Source organism: Dryas octopetala, chromosome 3 (assembly GCF_963921425.1).
Source record: "Dryas octopetala chromosome 3, drDryOcto1.1, whole genome shotgun sequence".
Classification (NCBI taxonomy): Eukaryota; Viridiplantae; Streptophyta; class Magnoliopsida; order Rosales; family Rosaceae; genus Dryas; species Dryas octopetala.
This window is the reverse complement of record NC_141368.1, coordinates 12,023,020-12,046,893: the sequence shown is the minus strand read 5'-3', so window position 1 is coordinate 12,046,893 and position 23,874 is coordinate 12,023,020. Positions and strand designations below refer to the sequence as shown.

Here is a 23,874-nt window from a genome sequence, read left to right as displayed (position 1 = left end):
GCATGACGCTGTATAAAATCATCAACATTCGTAACATTTGGTCTCACTTTTAGTCTATCATGGTGGCCTTTTTTATATTTCTTCTTTTGTATCTATTCCAATATTCATTAATGTTTAGTATCTGAATAGCTTCGATTTGGTGACTCAAAACATTTTCCTAAAAAAAAAAAAAAAAAATCTTTGTATTATATATAAACCTCATGTGGTACATTTTGCAATTGGGATGTAAGTAAAACTAGTGTAGCAAGTAGAATTGGGAATTGTTATTGAACTTTGTACATGCATTTATGTGCTCTCTTTCTCATACTTTTTTCCTCCACTTGCATGGCAATAATTAGATTACAAGTCCCAGCAATAGAATTTCCTTCTAGGCTTTCAGCGTTAGACAACAATAATGAACTCTTAGTCTTTATGGGTAAATAGTCCTAGCATTAATGTTGTGGAGAAGAAAAAGCCTAACCAATTCCATTGCGATAATATTATGGGAGAAATTGGCTCAGTTATATTTGTATGGGAGAACGTGGAGTTGTAATCCTTTCATTGTTAAGAAATCAAAGTTGTGTATGTACCTTGAGAAAGTAAAGATATAAAAAGTTGACATAATAGTTAATGTCTATTCTTTTTAACTAATTATATTTTGTGTCATATTTCAACTTATTCAAGTGAATTTCGCATAGGTATATCCACAACCTCTATTAAATAGAGAATACTTGTATATAGTTGGTTGATATGAATCCAAATTAGGTTACAGAACTTAAAGGCCAAGAAAATTCAAAGTTATAGTGTCACAATTAGGTTTACAAACCCAAACAAATAAACATTGAACAAGGCCAAAAAGTAAAATTATACAATGATTACAAACAAACACAAACACAAACAGCAGCAGCTTCATCTTCATCACTCAGCAGGATCAGCATTCTTCCACCCCAAACAGATCTGTCCCAGCAGCCCTGCACTCACCATAAATCAATAATTGAAAAGGTTAACTAAAACAACTTAACAGATAAACTTGTGGAATTCGACTTAACAAAATTGAACCTGTGGAAGTCAAAAAACTTACCAGTTAGGCAGTTTACTTAACACTGAACAGCAGGGGCAGTTTTCTTTAAAGTGGCTGAGGACATGTATTCTGTAAAACAAATTAGTTATAATTCAGTTTTTCAATCTAAGAAAGTTGAATACATTAAACAAAGTTATAACACATAATAGTACCTGCTTCAAGTGCTTCATAAAATTCCATTTCTTCAATGGATGGTTCATACTGTAAAGAGGAGATATCCTCGGATTTTAACCAGTTTTGACAACAAATAAGAGCCTCCACCATCTTTGGAGTCAAAGAAGCATGAAAGGGATTAACTACCCTTCCTCCCGTGCTAAAACAAGCCTCTGAAGCCACTGTGGAAACTGGAATTGCAAGGATATCCTTTGCAATTAGGGCCAAAACAGGGTAGTTAACCCCATTGTGCTTCCACCACTTAAGAATATCAAAATCAGAGTCCGGATCCACTCTTTCAATAGGATCCTTTATGTACCTATCCACCTCATGCTCCAAAACCACTACACTACTTGCTGCAACTTCTTCCATCCATTGCCTAGTCATTTCTTGCCTTTGTCTTCCCACTCTAAGTTCCCAAGAAGATTTCCTAGTACTAGTAGTGGAACTAATTGAGGTAGTAGGACCAGTCACACCACTAATACTAGAACCTTCACTTTGGGGTTTTGGTGCAGCATACTCATCAAACATCTTGATGAGTATGGCTTTGATCTCTTCCTTCTTCTTGGTGGCAGATTCTGCATCCAAACAATATTTTTGGAGCACATGGGCCAAGTTGCCCAATTTGTATCTAGGGTCAAGGACAAGTGCAACCAACAAAAATTGGTTGATCTTGTCAAGATCCCCCCAATACATCTCAAACTTCTTCTTCATACCATCTGTCATGTCATTCAACACCATTTGTGCCTCAGATTCATCAAGATCATCGTCTCCGAAAGGCATATCTTCATCCCTAAACAAACATTTAATTTCCTCTTCAATGGAAATTAAATCATGGAATGTTTCATGGACAGCAGGTTGTAAACTCAAACTCATTTTCAAGGTCATGTCATAGAAGACCTTCAAGAAGTTCACAAAAACAGTGGCATTGTTCCAATCATTCCCCTTTGGTGGTCCTACCCTTTTCCTAGGATTGGAAACCCCTTCTTCCTCTTCACCAAACCAACTCAAGTATGAGTTGTTCTCTTCATCTTCTCCCAACCTTTCAAAAGCCTTTTCAAACTTCAATGCCGCATCTAACATCAAATAGGTGGAATTCCACCTAGTTGGGACATCCAACACCACAAGACCTTTGCATGGAATTCTCTCTCTAGTCACACAATCCTTGAAATCTGCCAACCTTCGAGGTGAGGATCTAACATACTTCACTGCATTCCTAATAGCTAGGATTGACTTCTCAAGTTTCTTCAACCCTTCCCCAACTATCAAATTCACAATGTGAGCACAACACCTCACATGCAAGTACTTCCCTCCCAAAACCATCTTAGCATTTGTCCAATGCTTCATCTTGCCCTTTAGATACTCAATTGCCCTAGTGTTTGTAGTGGCATTATCTGCTGTGATGGTCATAACCTTCTCCACACCCCATTCTAGCAAACATTGTTCTAGAAGCTTCCCAATTGAATTCCCCTTGTGATTGGCTATCACTCTAAAGTTCAAAACCCTCTTGTGTAGATTCCATTCACTATCTATAAAGTGGGCAGTGAGGACCATGTAGTTAATGTTTTGACAACTAGTCCAAGTGTCGATTGTGAGGCATACCCTATGTGAGGCTAGATCATTCTTCAAATTGTCCTTCATTTCATCATACAAGGCCAAGAAATGCCTAACAAGGGTCCTACAGGATGGGACTTGGAAAATGGGGCAAGCAACACTGCAAAATCTCCTAAACCCTCTACCTTCAACAAAGCTAAAAGGTAACTCCTCTATGATCACCATTTCCACACAAGCCTTGAGACAATCATCCTTACTACACCCCCTAGCCACTAAATTGCCCACTGTTTGGTCAAAAGACAATGTCTTTTGCCTTTTATCTTGTAATCTCCCAGGGTAGGCCTTGCATTGGTGTTCTATGTGTTTATTAAATGTAGAGATACCATTCACAGATGGGTCAACAACATAGTGAGCAGTGCAGTACTTGCACCTAACTCTCTTTTTGATAATTTGACCTTTAGTTCCATCCTCCTTGGTAAACTCAGTCACATCATCATATTTTTCAAAGTGATCCCAAACATGGGATTTGTCCTGGACTGGTTTCCTTTTCCCAGTTGGTAGTGGTGGAAGGCCACCACTTGGTGCAGGTTGTGTAGGTGCTGGTGTAGGTGTTGATTGTGTTGGTGTTGGTGTTGGTGAAGTGGCAGAGGCAGTGGAGGAGTTGTCACTTGGGGTGTCTTGTGATCGGGGGTCCATCCTTCCTAAACCCTAAATGAAAAAGCAAGTTTGTCATTATTTATTGTACCTAAGGTCACAAACTAAACCTAACATAGTCACAATTTCCTAAAACACTAACCTAACAGGTAAAAAATTCACAAACAACCCTAAACCCTAAACTAACAGGTTCACAAGCAGTCAAGCAACCCTAAAGGCCTAAACTAACAGATTCACACTCTACAATAATCAACTAATCATTACTAGTCATTTAGTCATAAACAGAATTGAATTTGATTCATAAACTAACATGCATCAGTCATTTAGTCACATGCATTAGTCCTAAACTAACATTCAAATATTCAATCATTCAACATAATTTGAATGTGATTCATAAACAGAATCACATTCAAGCCTTCAACATCAAACACAACCACATATTCACAATCACCAGACCTAAACTAACACTCATTAGTCATCATAACAGAATCACATTCACACAGAACCACAAATTCACAATCACAGTCCTAAACTAACAAATTCACAATCAAACAGCAAAAACCAGATATCTACCTTCTAGCACTGACTGCACCAAGCCACCAAATAATTGCACTGCACTGCACCAAGCCACCAATCAGAAATACAAATTAAATCAAATTGATTAAATCAGTAAATCCCTAATTAAAATTGCACACATACACCCTAATTTGAACCCTAAACCGTTAAACCCCAAATCAAACCCTAAACCCTAATTTCAATTCGAAATCCTAAATCACTAGTTTCAGAGATGAGAGACAGAGATGAGAGAGTGAGAAATGAGAGACGAGAGATGAGAGTGAGACGGATGATACATACCTTTTGTCTTTTGAAGCTGCGACAGAGATGAGAGAAGAGAGATCGGAGTGATTGAAAGGTGAGAGCTGAGAGATGAGAGAGTGAGAGGGAGGCTGGAGGCAGTGGTATGATGCAAAGATGAGATCATGAGAGACGAGAGAGATGAGTGAGAGCTGAGAGTGAGAGATGAGTGACAGAGTGAGACTGGAGAGTGGAGGCTGAGACTCGAAACCCTTAACTTACAAGGGGATCGGGTGTAGCCGGTTCTATTCCACAAGAATAGAACTGGCTTCTTGGCCAATAAAAGAAAACACGTGGTATTTTTAATATATATATATATTTAATAGTATAAACATATATTGATTTAATAAGGAAATATATGATGGTGCGTGTATTAAATGATGGTGGAAATGCAGGGAAAGAGCTAATTAAATGACCCGCGGGTGCAAACTGATGCATGGTGATGTTCTTGTCCAAGAAATTCGAGATTGTGGAGTAGACGATGATAGATTGCTGAATGTCATTAGCTTGCAATTGAAAAACTATTACATATATATTTTACGGAAAAGAATTGCAAATCTAGAAGCTTTGGAAAAACTATTGCAACTCTCCCATTTGTTCTGTTATGGGTTAAAGTCATCCCCAGTTCACTGAACACTCGAGCAATTTCTCCTTTACTTATTCACTTATTTGCAAGAAGGTGTACAAATGTAACTGAGGCAATTCCTCACATAATATCAAAAGGGTCTAGCATTAAAGTTGTAATGAAGGATAAGTCTAAGCAATTTCATTGCAGTAATATTATGGGAGAACTTAGACATGTGTTAACTTACGAGTAATTTTTTTTTCTCGCTAATTAAGTGAAAAGAAAATTACACATACTTAACATATCAATATCCAATAATAATTTATTGGAAATTAAAGATAGATGACTTATTACATGTAATTAAGGAATTAATACTTTTGTTATCTAAACCCTCAGAACTCCTACATAAGCATTTGTCGGCGACCCTACCCACAACCAGCCATTATATTCATGAATTTCACTAATAGACTGGAACCTTGTATCACCATCTCCATCTAACACCTCCAATATATTACCTTGCTCATCAAGCTTTATCGCTACAGGATTTCCGGTTAACCATGGAACGACTGAAGCTTTTGGGACCCCCCCATTATTTAGGGCTACCCAAAATTCTCCTTTGTCATTTCGTTGAATGTTATCTGCAGCCCTTTCTAGTTGAAAAAAAAGTTCAGCCCTATAAGCTTTGGGTCCACGAAGCCAAAACCTATGAATTTTATTTGTGGCACCTTCGACTACTAATAGGAAAGAATTATCCTTGCTCATAGCCACACCATTTGCGAAACCCAAGCCAGGGAGCAACACTGTCACCACGTTTGTCCAAGGGTTATATTGCAATAACCTTCCTGTTTTGTCACCAGAGTTGATTACCGAAGGCCATGCCCTTATGAGAAAAACAAAAAACAAAAAAAAAATGTTAAACAAATTTTTTTTAAAAAAATTGATAAAATCATCCATTGAGTCGTGTAATATATAAGTACCTTCTTTGGTATATTGTGCTGGTATCTGTAAAATAAACCATTCCTGTTCCGGTGTCAATGTCTAAATCATTTAGGAAACGGAATGGCACTCCCCCAATAGAATTGGTAACTTTTTGAGCCAGACCACCATTAGGTCCTATCTTTAGAAGTCCAAAATAGGCATCTGCAACGTATAGTTCGCAAGTTATAGGGTCGAACTTTAGGCCCAGTGGTCTCCCGCATATTGGTTCTGTGGCTGGGTTGGTTGAGCCATCGCATAATAACCTTGGCCTATTTAATATAAAATTCACTCAATCAAATTTATTTTTGATTTAAAAAGGAAAATCAAGCATAAAAGTTCACAACAAGTTGGAGGCAGAGGGCTATCAACGTTATCGTTAGATTACAAAAAAAGAACACCATAAAAATTTATTTTAGCTTAAAATTAAACAAAACAGATGTATGGCATATTAGCATATATATATATGCAACTTACCTGTTTGGCCCGTATGCGGAGGTGAAAGCGAACTCAGTCCAACCAAGCTGAGATCCTTGCCACTTTAAGATTCTTCCGTCTGAAACTCCGACGTACGGTCCTCTTCCATGGCAGTCGAAAGCAATGCTTTCTGGGCCAGTCACCTTCGAGAGGTCAATTTGAAGGTAACGTTGGAGGTTATGATGAACCACCGAATAACTTGCTCCATGCTTAGTTGATAGAACGCTAATTAGGAAGAAAAGGAATAAGCATGACAACCTCATCTTCACTGATCGAGTATGATTGAAATTACTGAATATGGAGTATGATTAATTGACTGATCGAATATGATTGAAATTTACTTGTACCACTTGTGTTTGATTTGGCTGCATAAGTCTGCTATTTATAAACAAGTTAGCAGCTTGCGGTATATCCATTCCTTATAGGATTTGGAATATTTGTGCTTTCCTTTCCTTGGTTTAATTTGTTTATAGAGTCCCATTAGAAATAGGATAAACACAATTATAGCTTATAAATTTACGATCCTTTTGCTAGCCCAATCACTATGGGATTTCCTGGATCACTCTATATTTCTCAATTATGCTCTGATTCCACTGGTCAAATAATAAAAATGTTTTTTCAGAAAGTGATTAAGATGATTATGAAATAATTAATAGCAAGTTTAGAGTTGTAATTATTTAATAAATTGGACCAATTGTTTTCTTCTTACCAGAATTGGACCCATTGAATTTTTAAGGAAATGGGTTATTGGGTGAGATTTCCTACTATTTTTTAGATGGGTAGCTTCTTTAGTTAATTGCAAAAGGCATCATGAGTTGGGTGAGTGTGCAGCTTGCATGTGTCTAGCTTAAGGAAACGTGAGCTGCTCTTGGGTGGGTAAGAAAAGATTGGGCTGGAGTGTAAGCAGCCTAATAAACAAGAGCTAGTGAGTCTATTAAGCAGGATGTGTCAAACAGATAAATAGAAACATGATGAAAAATTCTTCATGTTTTAAGAACTGGTTTGCAGTTCTGGGTGCACTGAGTAAATTTTCAGTTTTGGTTGTACTGAGTTGAAGTGAAACCATGTAATTTATCTGATTAGAACTATAAATAAAGTATTATACAATGTTTTTACTTTTTAGAGTCTTAGAAACAGATTGGAAGTGTTAGAGTTCGAAAGCAAACGAATTGAAAACTTTGAATCAAAATCTAAATGAGAAACTGCCGGTAGCTCGAATCAAAGTATTCCTCTCATGTCACTAATACTTAGGGACACAAGCCTTTTCGGAAACCTGCCTTCTTCAATTGAAAAGCTTGATTTATTGAAGGACTTAGATTTGGGTACATGCAATCTCAGGGTTGGTTCCATCTTCACTTGGTAATCTTAGGCAGCTCATTTATTTAAGCCTAGCTTCCACAAAACAAATTTAGTGGTCCAGTCATTATTAATCTTACGAATAAGTTGCAGAGTACAATTTCTGAGTCATTATTCAATCTTACTAATCTCAAGCTCCATTTTCTACATGGTAATCGTCTGAGTGGTACAATGGAGTTCCACCTGTGCTACCCAAGAGAGTGCTCAAATTTCCTAAGATATCAAATTAAATTGCAGTGGCTGAATCTTTCTGGAAACAAAATGTATGGCCAAGTACCGAAATGGATGTCGAACATACACAAGCATCACAGAAACTGTGATGTGCATGGACATTTCTTAAAACTTCACATTGTTAGAAATGCACAATGGATGGATGTGTTCTTGTAACCCAAATGACACTGAGAATTTCTCCTCATTGAGACATGTTTTGAATAAACGCAATTCCATTTTAATTTGACTTGTTATATAAGTATCATCATGAACTGTATCAACCTTATTCAACAACCAGCTAGGACTTTGTTTATGTTAACAAAAACATAAAAAGGTATATATATGAAGGAGAATGCGAACAACAAATTGAGAACAGGGTCACTAGTCTGGAAAAACAGTTAGACAGTGTAGTTCTGGTTAATGGCATCGATATCTAAACCCTTCAGCTTGGCAAATGACTCAACCTTCCCTTTGAGAGTGTGAAGCTCCCTCAACCTGCAAAAAAAAAAATAAAAAATTAAGAAAACTAAGCAAAACAAGGAAAGCTCAATAATCTTGTAAGCTTCAGTAGAAAGACTAACCTTGCAATCTCTGCCCTCCTTTTAGCTTCTTCTGCCATGAGATTAATGTCCCTAAAAGTGCTCCTCTCTGTAAACATTTTTGTTTCAACAGATTGCAGGCCATGTAGCGTTCGCTGTTCAGTTGCCCATGCAGCCTCACGAGCCTCCTTACCAAAGTTGTTTTTGCTCGTAAATGCAGTCTGCAGGTAAGACAAAATGCATCTCAAATCAGTATTTAATTTTCAGCTACATAATGACAAAATTAGGATGTTGGAAAACCATCAAATTTTGATTTTTGGGTTAACAAATTTTAACTAAGGTACTCATATGGTTTAAGTGTAAATACTGGTTTAATTCTTATTAATCAGGTGGTAAGATTTACTCACTCTTTGGTCTACTACTAAACCCCAAGCCTTTCCACTGAGCGCATAACGGACAGCAAATTTGATAGGATCAAGCAGCATGTAAGTGACAATATTGTACAACCAAATTACACCAGTCCATTTCCAACCAATACTTCTGATGTTTGTAAATTCCCAGTTTGCAGTGGCAGATATTACTGTAGCAATCTGCAAGTATGGGGCTTAGAGCATAAGATACTAATGTCATTGGAAGACAAAAAGGCTTATGATGCATAAAGTGGTTTTTATCATCTGTTTCAGAACCCATATATATTTTTCATTTTTGTATTGGACAGATAATATGTTTCAGCTAACCAAATTTTAAAATTCAGTACCAGTTGAGCAATAATGAAGGCTACTACAAGCAAAAGACCAGGTCTTTCAAAGAAAGACCAGCCCCTGGAGCGAGTAACAAATATCAAGGCCTGGCTGATGGTGCTGATTTGAAGATACAGAGCAGATGACATCATCTCGTTTAGCCGAGTAGATTCATTCTTATTTGACATATTAAAATTGTGTTGATTGAAGTCCTCCACACGAAAATGTTTCTGCAAGAAGAAGGTCTATGTCATAAATCAAGAAAATAATAAAATCCTATCCATCATTTCATTTATTCTTTAAATAAACATACAATAGGACGTTACAACGAGCATGTCAACTGTTGAACATTTATAAGATTATGGAAGCTCTAAGAGTTATTAGTATGCCATGTTTAAATTCATCATGCTGCTTTTGTAAATACGACATAAATTAACATAGTATTTATTATTTCCAACTCCTGAACCAACAAGGTCGTGCAACATTAGCACATAGAGCAAGTACTTCCCATTTATTTTGTTTACTCTCATTATTTATTTATTCTGTTAAACTTCTTTTTTTTTTTTCTCACAAAAACAAATTAATTTTGTTTTAATGAAAACCAACACCCTGCATTTTGTCAGCGAGCCACAAAAGAAGTTCATTAAATTCTTCACAACATGACTAGAAAAGGGAGGCCATTTACCGGAAAGAAGTTGGTTTCATAGGCTGCCCAGAAGAATATAACAGTCATTAGACCCAGATAACCACCAAGGGCAATCCCAGTTACAAAAATTTCACTGAGCTTCCAACTGTCAGGAACTGGAGATGGCTTGACCCTATCTTTAGATATGGTCATGATAGTACCTATAAGCAAGCCAACAAGTTGGGTAATGAGCAGGAGGAAAAATATAATGCAACAAACTGACAATGTAAAATCCATTAAACAAATGACACAAAGGGTAAAACTAGCAAATCTAACCATCATTAAGAACAGCAATGACAAGAACCATGAAAGGAGGGAAGTCGAATTTCCAGAAGACAGCCAGCAACATAAAACCTAGCTGCAAATTTATGTTGGACATGAGATAAGATTGATGGCAAGAAACAGTCTAAAAAGTTTCCATATACAAAATTGTAACTTAAGATGGAAGCTTACCACAATACGTATGGTGATTGACACAGCATATATCTGGGGAGGGGAAAGAAGAAAAACGAAACTAAGCATTTGTCATAGAACAACTAAAGCTTTAACTAAGTAATTATTGGATGTTGTGAATCATGTTAGATTACCGTATAGTTTTTCATTCTCTGGAATATTGCACGGCTTGTTAACACAGCACTAATGATCACACTCAACCCAGGTTCTGTTAAAACTATATCAGAAGCACTACGGGCTGCATCTGTGGAATCTGCTACAGCAATTCCAATATCAGCTTTCTTTAAGGCAGGGGCATCATTCACTCCATCACCAGTCATTCCACAGATGTGTTTTCTAGCTTGTAATCTCTTCACAATCTCATATTTATGCTCTGAAGGAGATAAAGACATGGTCAGAAACTTGATACAAAAGCCAAAACCACAGGGCTTAAAATAATAAAAGAGCTGGACTAACCCGGAAAGACGCCAGCAAAACCATCAGCTTTTTCAATAAGTTCATCAATGGGGAGGGTAGCAATATCCCCATTCTTACTTTCACCAAGCAGGGCTGAAGAGGGGTACATGTTTGTGCCCATCCCAAGCCGCCTTCCTGTTTCCTTACCAATTGCAAGTTGGTCCCCTGAAAATGTGGATGCATGAAGGTTACATCCGTAATGGATTGGAAATTCTATTGTGTTACACAAAGACATACAAAATTGTAATTATTTCATAATATTTTCCTTTTATATCCTAAATCATCATCTTTCAGAATATAAATTTGGTGATAACATTTACAACAGAGCATTCACTGAAAATCACAAGCAGCAGTGGCATGCACCTGTGATCATTTTAACACTGACACCAAGATCCAGAGCTCTTCTGATTGTTTCAGCACTATCATGGCGAGGAGGGTCAAAGAGAGGGAGAAGGCCAACAAATTCCCAGGGGCCACCAGGACTGTCTTTGGTTCCAGCAGGTACTTCCTAGAGGAATCATCCTATTAGTCCCAAATTCTAAACAAAAAAACACGTATACAAGGCAATAAAGAATTGATAAGATATTAGATACCTGGCGGGCAACACCAAGAGATCGTAGTCCACGTTCTGCAAACTTGTCAATCATCGAATGCACCTTCCTTTCAATTTCTGATTTGTTATGTGCCAGATTAAGAATCTACATAGCATATGTTTGATTAGAGCTCAGAAATTTTGGAAGTGATTTTAAAGTTTTACAGGAATGCTTGAAAATTTTTAAAATTTGTATTTCACCTGCTCTGGTGCACCTTTGCTGACCCTAAGCATTTTACCAGAAGCATCAATATATGTAAGTGCGGTCCTTTTATCAGTAGGATTGAATGGAAGGAAGTGAATTTCTTTGATTCCAGCTCGTGCCTTACAAAGTTGTAATAAAGGTTACATAAAGATCAACCCAAAACTAAAGATAAGAATAAAAGTCAATGCTTTAGAAAGATTAATTTGCAGAATACCTCCTTAGGGTCGGCCAACATCGAAACAATTGCAGTATCAATAGCATCTTGATTTTCTAACCTTGATGCTCTTGCAGCCATAAGTATAACCAGATCCTTGTCAACACCTTTGGCAAAAACCTGTGCAACATGGATAATATCAGAATAAAATGAAAATTAAAACATATTGTTCTCTTAATTTATTTTGAAGAGTGGGATTTTTGATTAGTTAATATGCTGCCTTGATCTTCATTGATCACCAAAAATATGTAATTTTCTAAAGTTTGACAGCACCTGATGCAAGAAGTGTGTAAAACATGGTGGTCCTAGTGCATTTCTCTTGGATGCAGACCACACAAGTCACTCAAAATACATCTTCTTGTGATGTGTGTCAGTGACTGAACTTACAAAAATGTGCTCCTTCTGTCAAGTGATTTACAATGTTTTCTGCTATGCCATACAGTTTTAAAGGGAGTTGAAGGGACCAAGAGTAAAACCTCAATCATGTTTTTGTCCACCGTAAGCTTGTTAAGTGTTAGTGTCCCTGTTTTATCACTGCATAACACATCCATTCCTGCCATTTCTTCAATGGCAGTCATTCTCTTTGTTATGGCACCCTGCACAAAACATGGATGCCCATTATGAACTATTTCATACCTTTGACTATCAATGGGAAACTTTATCAAATGTTTTCAATTTCAATTCCCAAATCAATCTTCTAAGTGGAGTTTGCGCAATCACAAACCTGCTGGGACAAACGATGTGAACCAATGGCCATCGTGACAGAAAGAACAGTTGGCATAGCAATAGGGATCCCACCAATTAGGAGGACAAGTAGGTTATCAATACCAACACGGTATTCCCTTCCATGCATTCCATATATTACTACGATTTCAATAGCCATCCCAACAGCAATGGAGCAAATGCAGAAGTTTCCAATTGCTGTTAAAACCTGCAACCATGAAAAACAATTATTACTATTTTTTATCATTGAGCACCATGCTACATTAGTTATTGTTAAAAATGTGGAGGAACACCATGAGTTCTAGACCACTCTCATCTGTTCTCACCCAACACTCAACACAAAATGGCTTATAAATGAACCTGCTGGAAATGGCCAACATGTGTTGTGTTCTCCACAAGATGAGCTGCCTTTCCAAAGAAAGTGTGAACCCCAGTTGCAATAACAACTGCTTCAATTTCTCCCTGCTTGCATGTTGATCCTGAGTAAACTCCTTCACCAGGATGTTTGGTCACTGGAAGTGATTCTCCGGTAAGAGCAGACTGCAAATGATAAAGAGAATCTCAAATTCAGAAAGACATACATATACGACATAACAAGACACAAATATATAGTATTCCTAGATTTCAGAGAAAAAGCCTATAAATTCAAGTTTAGAAACAGGCAAAAAATGTTGACTCTGACTCATGAACAGGGTCTTTTCAACACAATCTGTACCATGGCATCCAACTTATATATATATATATATATATAATCATCATATTCTGGTCAGTTACCTGGTCAATTTTCAAAGGATCTCCTTCAAGAAGACGTGCATCAGCAGGAACAATATCACCAAGTTTGATGCTAATTATGTCTCCGGGAACCAATACAGCAGCATCTTCTTCAGCCCATTTTCCATCACGCAAGACCTGGTAAGCAATTGGAAGTCAAAACAAAGTAGAAACAAAATGTGAAATTCATTGTTTCTTACTACATGAAAATAAGGAAAGATATCTTCATGATTCAGGAATTCCAATCTATCATGAGCAATATTGATCAATGAACAATTTGAGTAAGGGTAATATAGGAAAGAGTTTCAACAAGAAACAAAAGAAGAAAGGGAAGTTCAAGCTGAAATGAACTAGCTTATCGAAAACTAAGTAATCTCTGAAGAGGAGAAGGACCTTTGCTTTTGGGGCCAACCGAGCCATGAGAGCAGCAGCTGCATTGCCTGCGTTGTTTTCCTCTATAAAACTGATGGTAGAATTTATAATAAGTAGGACCAGGATGCCAGCAAAATCATGATAATCTGGTTCTTTTTTCTGCACATAACAAGGATATGTCACCATCTAGGCTCAGCTGAATTCATTGCACTATGAAGAAATCATCACAAAAATTTGACCAATTGAGAAAAATGATAGTATTTTTTTCAAATTAATACTGAGAATAATTAAAACAAAGTTAAAGTCAAAGGATAATCTTCAATAAAAACTGAAGTGGCCTATGTATTACCTTTTTTTTTTCTTTTTTTCTTTTCAATATGTTATGCTCATACTCTACAGGAATGGAAAAAGAATAAAAGTAGTAAGCTTCATATTACAGACTTACCCCTCCTTGCGTAAAAACAAGGGCTATGATAGCTGCAGCTTCCATCACCCAGGACAGAGGATTCCACATAAAGCCCAAAAACTTCAAGAATTTACTTTCCTATAGGTGAATTGAGAAGTAGAACAATCAATCAAGGAGCGAAGTAGAGCAGTGATACCAGAGTACACATACAAAGAAGCACTCATGTTTAATATTTTCATTCTGACCTTTTTTTCTTCAAGTTTATTATAACCAAATAAATCCAACCGCTCTTGAACTTCATCAGAGCTGAAACCATCTCTTGTGCATTTAAGATGGTCAAAAACTTCTTTCAGGGTTGCATTCTCCTGCATAAATCAACTCCCAGTTTTAAAAAGGGCTATTCATACATAACAAACAAAATATACAGTAATAGAAATATAATTTTCTCTTTGCTTTGTTCCTATCTCTCTTTTCTTTTTCTTTCCTTTTCCCCTCTCTCTTTAGGCCTATTCAGTACCTATTAAAAGAAATATTATACTGTAATTTGGCTTTTGTGTTAAAATGTAGTAGCTACTTGAAACTACTTTTGATGTCCATTTGAGGAGGAATTTAGATTATGTGCAGAGAGACGACATTGGCAAGTGAAGGCTTAAAATTTAAATAACTTGGACATGCCTTAACAGTATCATTACACATACCAGATCAACAGCTTCCTTGATGATCGCCTCGAGGGCAATTGACTCCGCAACCATCTTGGGTTTCCCTTAGCCTCAACTCTCCACCTAGCAAGCAAGTAGAAGGTAGGGAATCAGAACAGTCATTACTTCATATCAAATTTGCCTTCTTTTTCCTTTAATTTTCTTTGCAAGGAAATAAAATTGCTTGCAGTAACAGTTATTAATCTTTCAGCCTTTCCCTTCAATTTTTACTCAGCTATTCAATATAAAGAAAAATAAAAGAGAGACCGATTTTTATAAACATAACTAACTTTTCTGTCAAAGAAATCAACATACAGGTTATAGTACCATTAACAAAACAGTGTGAGAAAATGAAAAGGCAGTCAAACACAATCACAGTGTTCAAACCAAGGAAGTAGCTAACCGAGAATATAAATCCGAACCCAGAAAAGCTCTTTTGCCTGCTATTCAATGTTGATGAATACTAAGCAAAAGTTGGACCTTTATATTTCTTGCCTAGGAATCAACTCTGAGTACCCTCTTAACCTCCGTTGAGCCCAAGAGCCAAACAGTTGGAGGGTGTGTAGAGTACCACGAATTGTGCTATGTACTAACCCATTAACATGTATATATATATATATATATATATATATAAAGGTACAACCGTACAACCAAGGCACCAGACACCTCCAAATTCCAATCAACATCATTTTGAACTGGGCAAAGTACAACACCATTAAACAAATAAAGAAAAGCAAGAAAATCCCATGCAGGAGGAGAGAGGAGTACAGACATTGGAGGTGGTAGGGCCTTATGCAAGATGACATCTGCGCCGCTTGCGAAGTCCGCCGGCCACAGCCAGCAAAAAGCTGTGGCAACCAATGCTTTGTTAGTTTGTTATGTACAATTTTTTTTTTTTTTTTTTTTTTTTTCAAATGGTAGTTTACTTCGCCGCCATTTGTTGTTATGCTTTCGACCTCTAATGGTCTTCGATGCCGTACACATTATTATACAAGTAACGAATTAACGATCGAGGCAAAATTCTTCTTCTAAAATTGATACGACAGGCTCTATTAGTCTATTTTATAACATCATATATTAAATTGAAAATTCACTTTATCAATTATTCTATAGAATTCAAAATATGACAGCATAAAACATCAGATTGATATAACTAAAATGTCCATTAGTGACGATTTTTTTCTTTAGTTAAAAGATTTTAGATTTTTATATAAAAATATTTTTGCCATCTGAATATTTTAATAATAATTCAGGTCATAAAACCTATAATCTCCATAAAAATGTGGTTTGATAGTGATGGCAAAAATTGAATTTAATTTACTTCGTGATTGTAGAAACGATCACTGGGGTAGGATTGAATTTTATTGAAATTTTAAGATAGTGGAACTTTTATTTTATTTTTTGTCTGGGAAATAATTTTTATTGAAAAACTGAAAAAGCCCATTAGTAAACTTTTTCAATAAAATAAAAAGTCAGAACACCCCTTTATTAATGAATAATGAATCCGTGGACTTATATTCCATGTTAAATAGGACAAACAATTTTGATTTTTGTATAAATGAGTGATTGAGTGGATGATGTGGCTATTTAATAACTCCATAGTCTCCATCTCTATTCCCATCCAAGCCGACCAAATAAACTTTTTCAATAAATAAAAACTCAGAAACACCCCTTTATTAATGAATCCTTAATTTATATTCCATGTTAAATAGGACAAACATTTTGGTCTTTGAATAAATAAGTAATTGAGTGAATAATGTGGTAATTTAATAAGGTAGACCTCTTTGAGATTGCTGTATTTCCACAAATAAATACATATCCAGTTTGGGAACAACTCTTGCGCAGATTGGAAAGATATCCAGAATCTGTATACCCAACAAGACTTGAGCCATTAGAAAATTCACTTGAATAAAACAGACCCATATATGTTGTTCCACGAAGGTAATGTAAGATATGTTTGATACCATTCCAATGTCTGCATGTTAGAGCAAAGCTATATCTTGCTAACAGATTTACTAAAAATTCTATATCTGATCTAGTACATTGTGCTAAATATAATAAAGTACTTATTGCACTAAGATATGGCACCATGGGACAAGGATCTTTTCATTATCCTCTTTAGGACGAAATGGATCCTTTTTACTATCAAGAGATCAGACTACCATTAGAGTGCTTAACGATTATTCTATATTGAAAAGTTTTAAAACCTTTTCAATATAGGTTGATTAATGGACACGAATTTCGTTTGCATAATGCTTGATCTGCAGGTCGAGACAATATCTTGTTTTCTCCAGCTCCTTCATTTCAAATTCATTTTTCAAATAATTGGCAATTTTTACAATCTCTTCAGGTATGCCAATTAAATTAATGTCATCGACATATACTATTACTATTGCAAATCTATAACTTGATTTATTTATAAAAAATAAAAAAACACAAGGGTATATGGGATTATTAATATAACCTTCTTTTTCAAATATTCACTAAGACGATTATACTACATTCGCCCAAATTGTTTTAACCCATACAATGATTGTTTCAATTTCATTGAGTACATATTTCAGGGTTTTGTTCCAGGCAACTTAAATCCTTCTGAGACTTTCATATATATATATATATATATATATATATATTGGCATCTAAATCTCCATAGATATGTAGTGACAACATTCCATAAATCTCACATTGATATAATAACTGTACTTAAAGAAATGTGGCTACATCTATGATAGGAAAAATTATCATCCTAAGTTTGTAGGGAAAACCTTGTGCCGTATTTAGTAATTTAATTCACATTATTTCAAACACTCATTGTAACCTTCAAGGCTTAATATCTTTGGTATTTAATCTATAGGTTCTTATTATTTCACGTTTTTAACAATGTTCCCATTGATTAATTAGAGAAACATCCAATTTATTAAAAGCAAAACGAATTATTGACCAAATAGCCAACTGGGAGTTATTATTACTCACTGCCAAATGATATTTTAGATTATGAAAAGTCAACATGGTATTTGATTTAAAAAGACAACATTATAGAATGCATATACTAATTAAGAGCATCAGATTTGACAATTTGAGCAGATTTGAGCATAAACGCTTATGCTTCTTAGTAAAGCCTCTCGATTGTCTTTTTTGTTTTTTAGGCCAAACCTCTCAATTGTCATTGACCTGTATTTGTGAGAAAATAAAACTGCTATCATAATTAAAGAAGGAAAATAAAGAATAAAAAAATATCCCGAGACTATCTCATAGGACTTCAGATAGGTATTTTAATAAAACCAGCAAGTTTATGATTTGATCTCATGGCAAAATCCAAAGAACTTCAGGCCCTTATTTATTTACATGAGTACACAAAACTTCAAGTTCGATATTTTAGGACCGTAGGTTCATATAAATGAAGTAATTTAAAGTTAAGAATTAAAACAAGAAATTAAAAATAACAATTAAAGAAAAAAATTTGAAAACATTACAATAAAATAAATCAAAGACTTTGGATCTTGATAAAATATGAAAACTTTTGGTTCTCATAAAAACAATCAAGAAACTTCGAGTTCTGATTTACTTATAAATATGGAGGAACTTTGAGTACTCATTTGGGAGGGTCTTCTAATCCTTATTTCATTGTAAAAAGCTTTAAAGGTCTATACATAAGATTGCTGAGGTCATCAGGACCTTATTTAATTAAGAGTCAAAACCTGATCTCTTATGTGATAATAGGCTTAATAGCTGCAATGCCCAATAGTATACAGTAATAAAATCATAATTCAATAGTATACAAAATCAACTATAAAAGTAAACATGATTTGCAAAATTATATTGGTTGGCCATTAATTGAACAAAAGCATGCAGCCAAGCAAATAAGAGGAAATTATAAATTTGGTCCACTTATTTTATATTTAGTTCAATTTTGCTCAACGATATTTTTTAAATTCAATTTTGATCCACTTATTTTATATCTAGTTTAATTTTGATCCACGATTTTTTTTAAGTTATGATTTTAAATCATTTTTGTTGTGTTTTCTTCAATTATAATTGAAGTATAAGTTATCTTTCATCATTTCTTAGTCATATGAACCAATTTGGAGTATTAGAATAAAAGAATTGAAGTTTGGTGAAGTTTCAAAAATCTGAAAAATTTTCTAGAAAAAATTGGTAGTTTCGGGTACCCTACTTTGGGACCAATTATCTTGAGTTTAGAATTTTAATTTTAAATGATCTTTATATGGTTGTAAAGAGGAGACACATAGCTTTAAAACAAGTATATGTTTGTTGAATTTGGCTGGAATTTGATAAGATAAAAAGCGGAACAAATTTGAGATAACAAATATGGACCTTTATTGAACAAGTAGAACAATTAGTGGACTAAAACTAAACTTAAAAAAAATCGTGGATCAAAATTGAACTAGTTATAAAATATGTGGATCAAATCTGTAATTATCTCAGCAAATAATAAAAAGAAACACAGATAAAAGAACATAATAAAGAAACAATTTCAAAGTTGAACATCAGTTCATAAAGCAAGTTACCATGTTTCTATATAAATAGATGATATAGATATTTGACTATTTGAGTGACAATAGATAAAACATATCAACTTAATAATGCAAATAGTATAGCAAATGCAATTTCATCGACCACATCGCACACCGGTAGATTATGATGTTATTGCATCATCCAAGCTGTGCATATCATCGTGGTGAGACTATATAAAACTAAAGAAAATAATAAGAGAATATAAGAGAGAATTAGGGAGAATCCAGAGTGTTACTATTCTTCTCATTAGACTGTCCATTTATAGGCTTATAAATGATAGAGACAATGATCTAATGCCCATAAATCATAGGTTATAAATCACTAAAAGTGATCATTAAAACATAGGTTACAAACCATTTAAATGTGTAACTTATGGACATTACGGTGGTCACCACATTAATTCATATATTTATAATATTTTGCTGATTATTAAAGTTATTGAAAATTACATAATGCTTGCAAACGTTGGAATGAAAAGTCCAAAGTCATTCTTGTTTGGAATAGCCAAACAATGAAGTAGAATTAGGAAGACTACTCAAGTTGGAAACACATACACCTGGGGCAAAGAGTATCATAAGCAATTAAATACTTTAACATGAGAGTGGCTAAGAAAAAACACTTTAACACGAGTATTATAGAGTGCTAGATTGAGACAAAATTATGTGTCTGGATACATGGTGGACAAGCTTGGCTACTATATATTCAAGGCGACCATCACCAGGCACATAATACATTCCATGCTCTTAAACACCTAGCATCTGACAACTTCAATTACTTTGCAGATATGGTTTGATTAGAATTGAATTCAAAACTTCAGAAGAATTTTTGTATTTATTAATTCTTGGGTGGATTTTGTGCAACAGGGACTTGACATTTCAGATAAAAATAATTACAAAAAGCATTAAAAAAAAAACGAACTGTAATGAGTAAAAATATTGAATTTTTTGTAACTATATGCAGTAATGTTTTTCCTTTCTTTGGGGGCTTCAACATGTTATATTGACATAACTGTGAATAAAATTAACTCATGCATGGCATGAAAGTACTGTCTTTATTTACAATCTAACAATATAATATGACAAATTTTCTGACAAAAATTATTGTCAAATCATTCCTCTATGTATATACTTTGTTTGAGGACTAAGATTGGAATCGGCTTCAAGTTGTCCTAAGTCACATTATATTTTGTTTCAGGTAGCTTAGTAAAACATGCTTGTGGAAAGTTTTGGCTCATCAATTACCAGAAGGGTCCAAGGCCGGCTTATTGTACCTTGAATATTGCTACCTAGACAAATGAAAATCTTTGGTTTGTACTTTGTAGGCTTGCAGCATTGTACATATGTACAGCAGATCCTAGTTTGACAAATCAGAGACGCATTAATTATAAGTCCTTGGGTTAGCCAAAGGTGAGGGGGGGTATAATGAGTTATGAGTAAAATGGGTCAAGAATTTGATTCTCTCCAATGTAACAAAGAAAAATATTAATTAATCACTAACAGTTCTTATAGTCAAATCATCATCAATCTTAAACAATGGAGAAGTTCTCCAAAAAAAATTGAGCAGCTATGATTTGGCAAATTTAATACAAATCATACTACACTAATGAATAATCCAATAGGTCCAATTTTTTTTTTTCTTCTTTTCCTGCCCCTATAAAATCTGTTGTAAACAAGTCATGGACGGCTTAGTATGGCATGCCTACTGCTATTTTTAAGCTTTTAAAATTCCCTCTAACATGACAGCTACACAAGCCATGTTAGAGTCAAAACACGTCTTCAATTTAGAACGTGATATTCTGGATACAAGTTTGTTCAATAAGAATTAAAGAAGGAAAAAGAACATTGTATTGGCATTTTCAAATTTGCTAAGCTACAAATTTGGCCCCAAACACTGTAGGCTGTGTTAACACAAATAGCAGCATAGGCATCAGACAAGTCATTATATGAAAACTAATGAGATGGTACTCAACGGTGCAAACTTTTGACCAATTGTCTTGCATGGTATTCCTCTAGAAAAAGAAATAAAGAAATTAATTATCTAACAATTTCTTGCCACTAACATAACTCATAGATTCTTGTATAAGCCTGATAGTGATTATCATGGAGAGGCATGTTGCAATTAATTATAAACTGCCATTTTCTTACTATACATGTATAAGAATTAAAACAATCATGGTTTTCATAACATAATTACAACAATCATGGTTTTTTCATAAGATAACTCATCATAATATAATTGTAAACTTCATTTACTTTTATTCCATAACATAACTACAATCATGGTTTACAATATATAGCGGTTTAACTGACATCCAATTTTTCAATTATTTCAAAATGCATCTGCAAATCAGGTGGCCTATCAGCAAAATAAATTTTCTCGCACACCTGTAATTTCCCTCCACTTCTCTGAGCTTCAGACTCTAGCAGATGAACCAATTTGTCTTTTTCATTGCATATCCAAGCTCGCCTTCTGTCGCACCATTGCCTGGGAGTTCCATGAAGGGCAAAACGGATTCCTGTAGCCCCTTGTAGAAGGTGCTCGGAGATTTTCTCAATCACACCGTGGTCAGTGATATATGCGCCTGGTGAATTTAATCCAACATCCACGTAATGAATTTCCCTTATGCTGTTTAAAAGGCTTTCTTTAGAACTCGGTATGATATGAATCTCTTCTTCCACACCAGCTTGCTTTTCCTCCAAAAGCAGTGGACCTCCAGAGAATTTGGCATCCAAGAATCCAAGCTCAGTAACTAGCTGGTTAACTACAGTACCACCCTTGCTAAATCCAAAGATAAATGTTTTAGGTTGAATACATTGTGATGCGGATATTCCTGGTAGGAGCAGTTCTTTCTGTCTCGAAATGTCATTCTTCACCTGCCATCATCACAAATTTAGACTTTGGGAATCATCAAAGGCTTGAAGAATAGGAGTTAGTTTAGATGAAGGATAAGGATTTTAAATAATAGCCTCAGTTCTCTTATCCAATTCATATTTTAAAATATGGCACATAAATAATACATTCATAATGATGCAGAGCCTATTTTTTCTCCATGAACACTTCTATCTTCCCCATAAAGCGTTACACTAGGGAAAGTGAATTAGAAAAACAGATGCCAGAAAGCTTATTGCATGTAGATATCTTTAATACTTTCTCAGTCAAGTGAAAAAAAGGTTTTGAAGATGCCGAAGGTTACTAAATATACCTCTTCAAGGCAACTTGATAAGAGCGAAACAGTCGACCCAGAAGCTGGGAATCCCGTAGGGCAGTATGATTTTGGCTCTCCCCATTGGTTAACAGATGGTACAAAGTCCTTATACACAGAAAAAGGCCCATTGAAAACAGAAGCCTCAATAACCCAAGCATTGATCGAAACACCAACCTTCGAAACCAGTATTTCAGCTATATTTTGTAAGTCTGATAGCCTCCCAATCACTGGATTCCTAGTATCCGCAACTCGATCTCCAGTGAAAAATATGGCATTTGCTGAAGGAACCTGCCTCCCAGGAAAAGTTCAAGACACAGTAAAGGTCTTCATGCTTCAATGACAGAAAGGAGACAAAAATAGTAATTCAGAAACTTAGGATTTAAGATCAGTCCTGAAAAAAAGATGGGTACATTCAGATATTACTATTCATGCATTTCTACCATTTTCGGGAAAAAGACGAAAACATGACTGGAAGTGTGAGTAATTCAGGAGAATTCAGTTGCAGACAGGCAAGAAAAGGTTTACATTTTCTTTGAGTCATGAATGGCAGGCACTGTGCAATAGTTCTTCAAAGGGTTGAGTATAGAGAATTTAGTGAACTTACACTTAGTGTTTTGGAAGTAGGTGAGAGGCAGAGAGATGCTGCAACTCTGTAGCAGGTCCTGGCATTAGGGTTCAATGGAACCTTCAAAACTCCACACCAGCGGTCCATAAATAGATTAAAACTGTAAGGAAAAAATGCATTTAGCGGAAATGAGAATGGAATATGCAATTGTACCCGAGAGAGAGAGAGAGAGAGAGAGAGAGAGAGAGAGAGAGAGAGGAATTTGCAACATTTTATAAGAAAATGAGCAAAACCCACCCAAAATCAAATAGCTAAATCGGAGGAACCAAAGCTAATCAATGCCCAAATAAAAAAATTACAAAGAAAATGAAAAACTTGAAGAGCTGAAAAAATCAGACCACACTTAATTTAAAACCTAAATTAAATTCAAAATGTACACCTGAATTACACCTTAAATTAGACCATGAATTAAAATCTTAATTGAACCCACTTTAAATTTTAAATTATCAAAACTAAAAGAAGAGAAAAAGGAATACCTGGGGTCTGTGGGTGAATGAGGCTGTGAGGCTCAGAAGAAGAAGATGATCCCAAGAACAACAGCAAGATGAAGAATTGAAGAAAAGCAAAATGAGAAGAGTGAAGAGAGAAGCTGAGAGCGCAGGAGTGACTGAGAAATTTTAGTGGCGGGGAATCAGGGGTTTGGGCTCAGGGATGGGCTTTGAAAGGTGGGAAAGGATGGGCTGTGAGTTTTAGGGATTTTTTGGCCCACCAAGCCCAGAGGCCCAGAGACCACCAACTGCAACTGAAACTAAGATCGCTAATGCTTAATGATTACGATTTACGGCAAAAGAATAA

General features: G+C 35.3%; 3 protein-coding genes and 1 long non-coding RNA gene across 4 annotated transcripts; 1 reads left to right on the top strand and 3 right to left on the bottom strand.

The window, feature by feature from the left end:
- Nucleotides 1-5,225: 5,225 nt before the first annotated feature.
- Nucleotides 5,226-6,996, bottom strand: LOC147290940 (protein STRICTOSIDINE SYNTHASE-LIKE 10-like). Its single transcript, XM_086235385.1, has 3 exons — nucleotides 6,294-6,996; nucleotides 5,819-6,088; nucleotides 5,226-5,721 (listed from the first exon to the last, which is right to left on the bottom strand). Exons 1-3 carry the CDS (start codon nucleotides 6,554-6,556, stop codon nucleotides 5,226-5,228), a joined length of 1,029 nt encoding a protein of 342 aa, XP_086091511.1. The 5' UTR covers nucleotides 6,557-6,996.
- On the top strand, nucleotides 6,315-9,280 carry LOC147290939 (uncharacterized). The gene is made up of 4 exons (XR_015121068.1): nucleotides 6,315-6,457; nucleotides 8,532-8,625; nucleotides 8,788-8,883; nucleotides 8,960-9,280. It is a non-coding gene; the product is annotated as an uncharacterized LOC147290939 (long non-coding RNA).
- HA7 (H[+]-ATPase 7) lies at nucleotides 8,140-15,621 on the bottom strand. Its single transcript, XM_086235384.1, has 22 exons — nucleotides 15,486-15,621; nucleotides 14,714-14,797; nucleotides 14,261-14,380; nucleotides 14,055-14,153; nucleotides 13,631-13,768; nucleotides 13,241-13,375; nucleotides 12,827-13,006; nucleotides 12,468-12,674; nucleotides 12,220-12,339; nucleotides 11,744-11,863; nucleotides 11,526-11,648; nucleotides 11,326-11,430; nucleotides 11,096-11,240; nucleotides 10,733-10,897; nucleotides 10,411-10,649; nucleotides 10,277-10,309; nucleotides 10,100-10,181; nucleotides 9,824-9,984; nucleotides 9,156-9,368; nucleotides 8,806-8,988; nucleotides 8,441-8,619; nucleotides 8,140-8,354 (listed from the first exon to the last, which is right to left on the bottom strand). The coding sequence occupies exons 2-22, from the start codon at nucleotides 14,765-14,767 to the stop codon at nucleotides 8,258-8,260; spliced, it is 2,898 nt and encodes a 965-aa protein (XP_086091510.1). The 5' UTR covers nucleotides 14,768-14,797; nucleotides 15,486-15,621; the 3' UTR covers nucleotides 8,140-8,257.
- A 5,893-nt stretch (nucleotides 15,622-21,514) lies between these two features.
- LOC147290937 (uncharacterized) lies at nucleotides 21,515-23,634 on the bottom strand. The gene is made up of 4 exons (XM_086238294.1): nucleotides 23,556-23,634; nucleotides 23,059-23,179; nucleotides 22,452-22,742; nucleotides 21,515-22,122 (listed from the first exon to the last, which is right to left on the bottom strand). The coding sequence occupies exons 2-4, from the start codon at nucleotides 23,164-23,166 to the stop codon at nucleotides 21,550-21,552; spliced, it is 972 nt and encodes a 323-aa protein (XP_086094420.1). The 5' UTR covers nucleotides 23,167-23,179; nucleotides 23,556-23,634; the 3' UTR covers nucleotides 21,515-21,549.
- Between the last annotated feature and the right edge of the window lie 240 nt (nucleotides 23,635-23,874).

Bases quoted from the DNA above. Each gene is read 5' to 3' on its own strand.
- HA7 (XM_086235384.1), bottom strand. From the start codon at position 14,767: ATGGTTGCGGAGTCAATTGCCCTCGAGGCGATCATCAAGGAAGCTGTT. The intron at 12,340-12,467 runs GTTTGTGATTGC...TGTTTTGTGCAG, and splicing joins CACATCGTTTGTCCCAGCAG to GGTGCCATAACAAAGAGAAT. The intron at 10,182-10,276 runs GTAAGCTTCCAT...ATAAATTTGCAG, and splicing joins CAATCACCATACGTATTGTG to CTAGGTTTTATGTTGCTGGC.
- LOC147290937 (XM_086238294.1), bottom strand. From the start codon at position 23,166: ATGGACCGCTGGTGTGGAGTTTTGAAGGTTCCATTGAACCCTAATGCC. The intron at 22,743-23,058 runs GTAAGTTCACTA...CCTGGGAGGCAG, and splicing joins CTACTTCCAAAACACTAAGT to GTTCCTTCAGCAAATGCCAT. The intron at 22,123-22,451 runs GTATATTTAGTA...TGATGATGGCAG, and splicing joins TATCAAGTTGCCTTGAAGAG to GTGAAGAATGACATTTCGAG.
- LOC147290940 (XM_086235385.1), bottom strand. From the start codon at position 6,556: ATGAGGTTGTCATGCTTATTCCTTTTCTTCCTAATTAGCGTTCTATCA. The intron at 6,089-6,293 runs GTAAGTTGCATA...TATATTAAATAG, and splicing joins TCCGCATACGGGCCAAACAG to GCCAAGGTTATTATGCGATG. The intron at 5,722-5,818 runs GTACTTATATAT...TTTTCTCATAAG, and splicing joins AGCACAATATACCAAAGAAG to GGCATGGCCTTCGGTAATCA.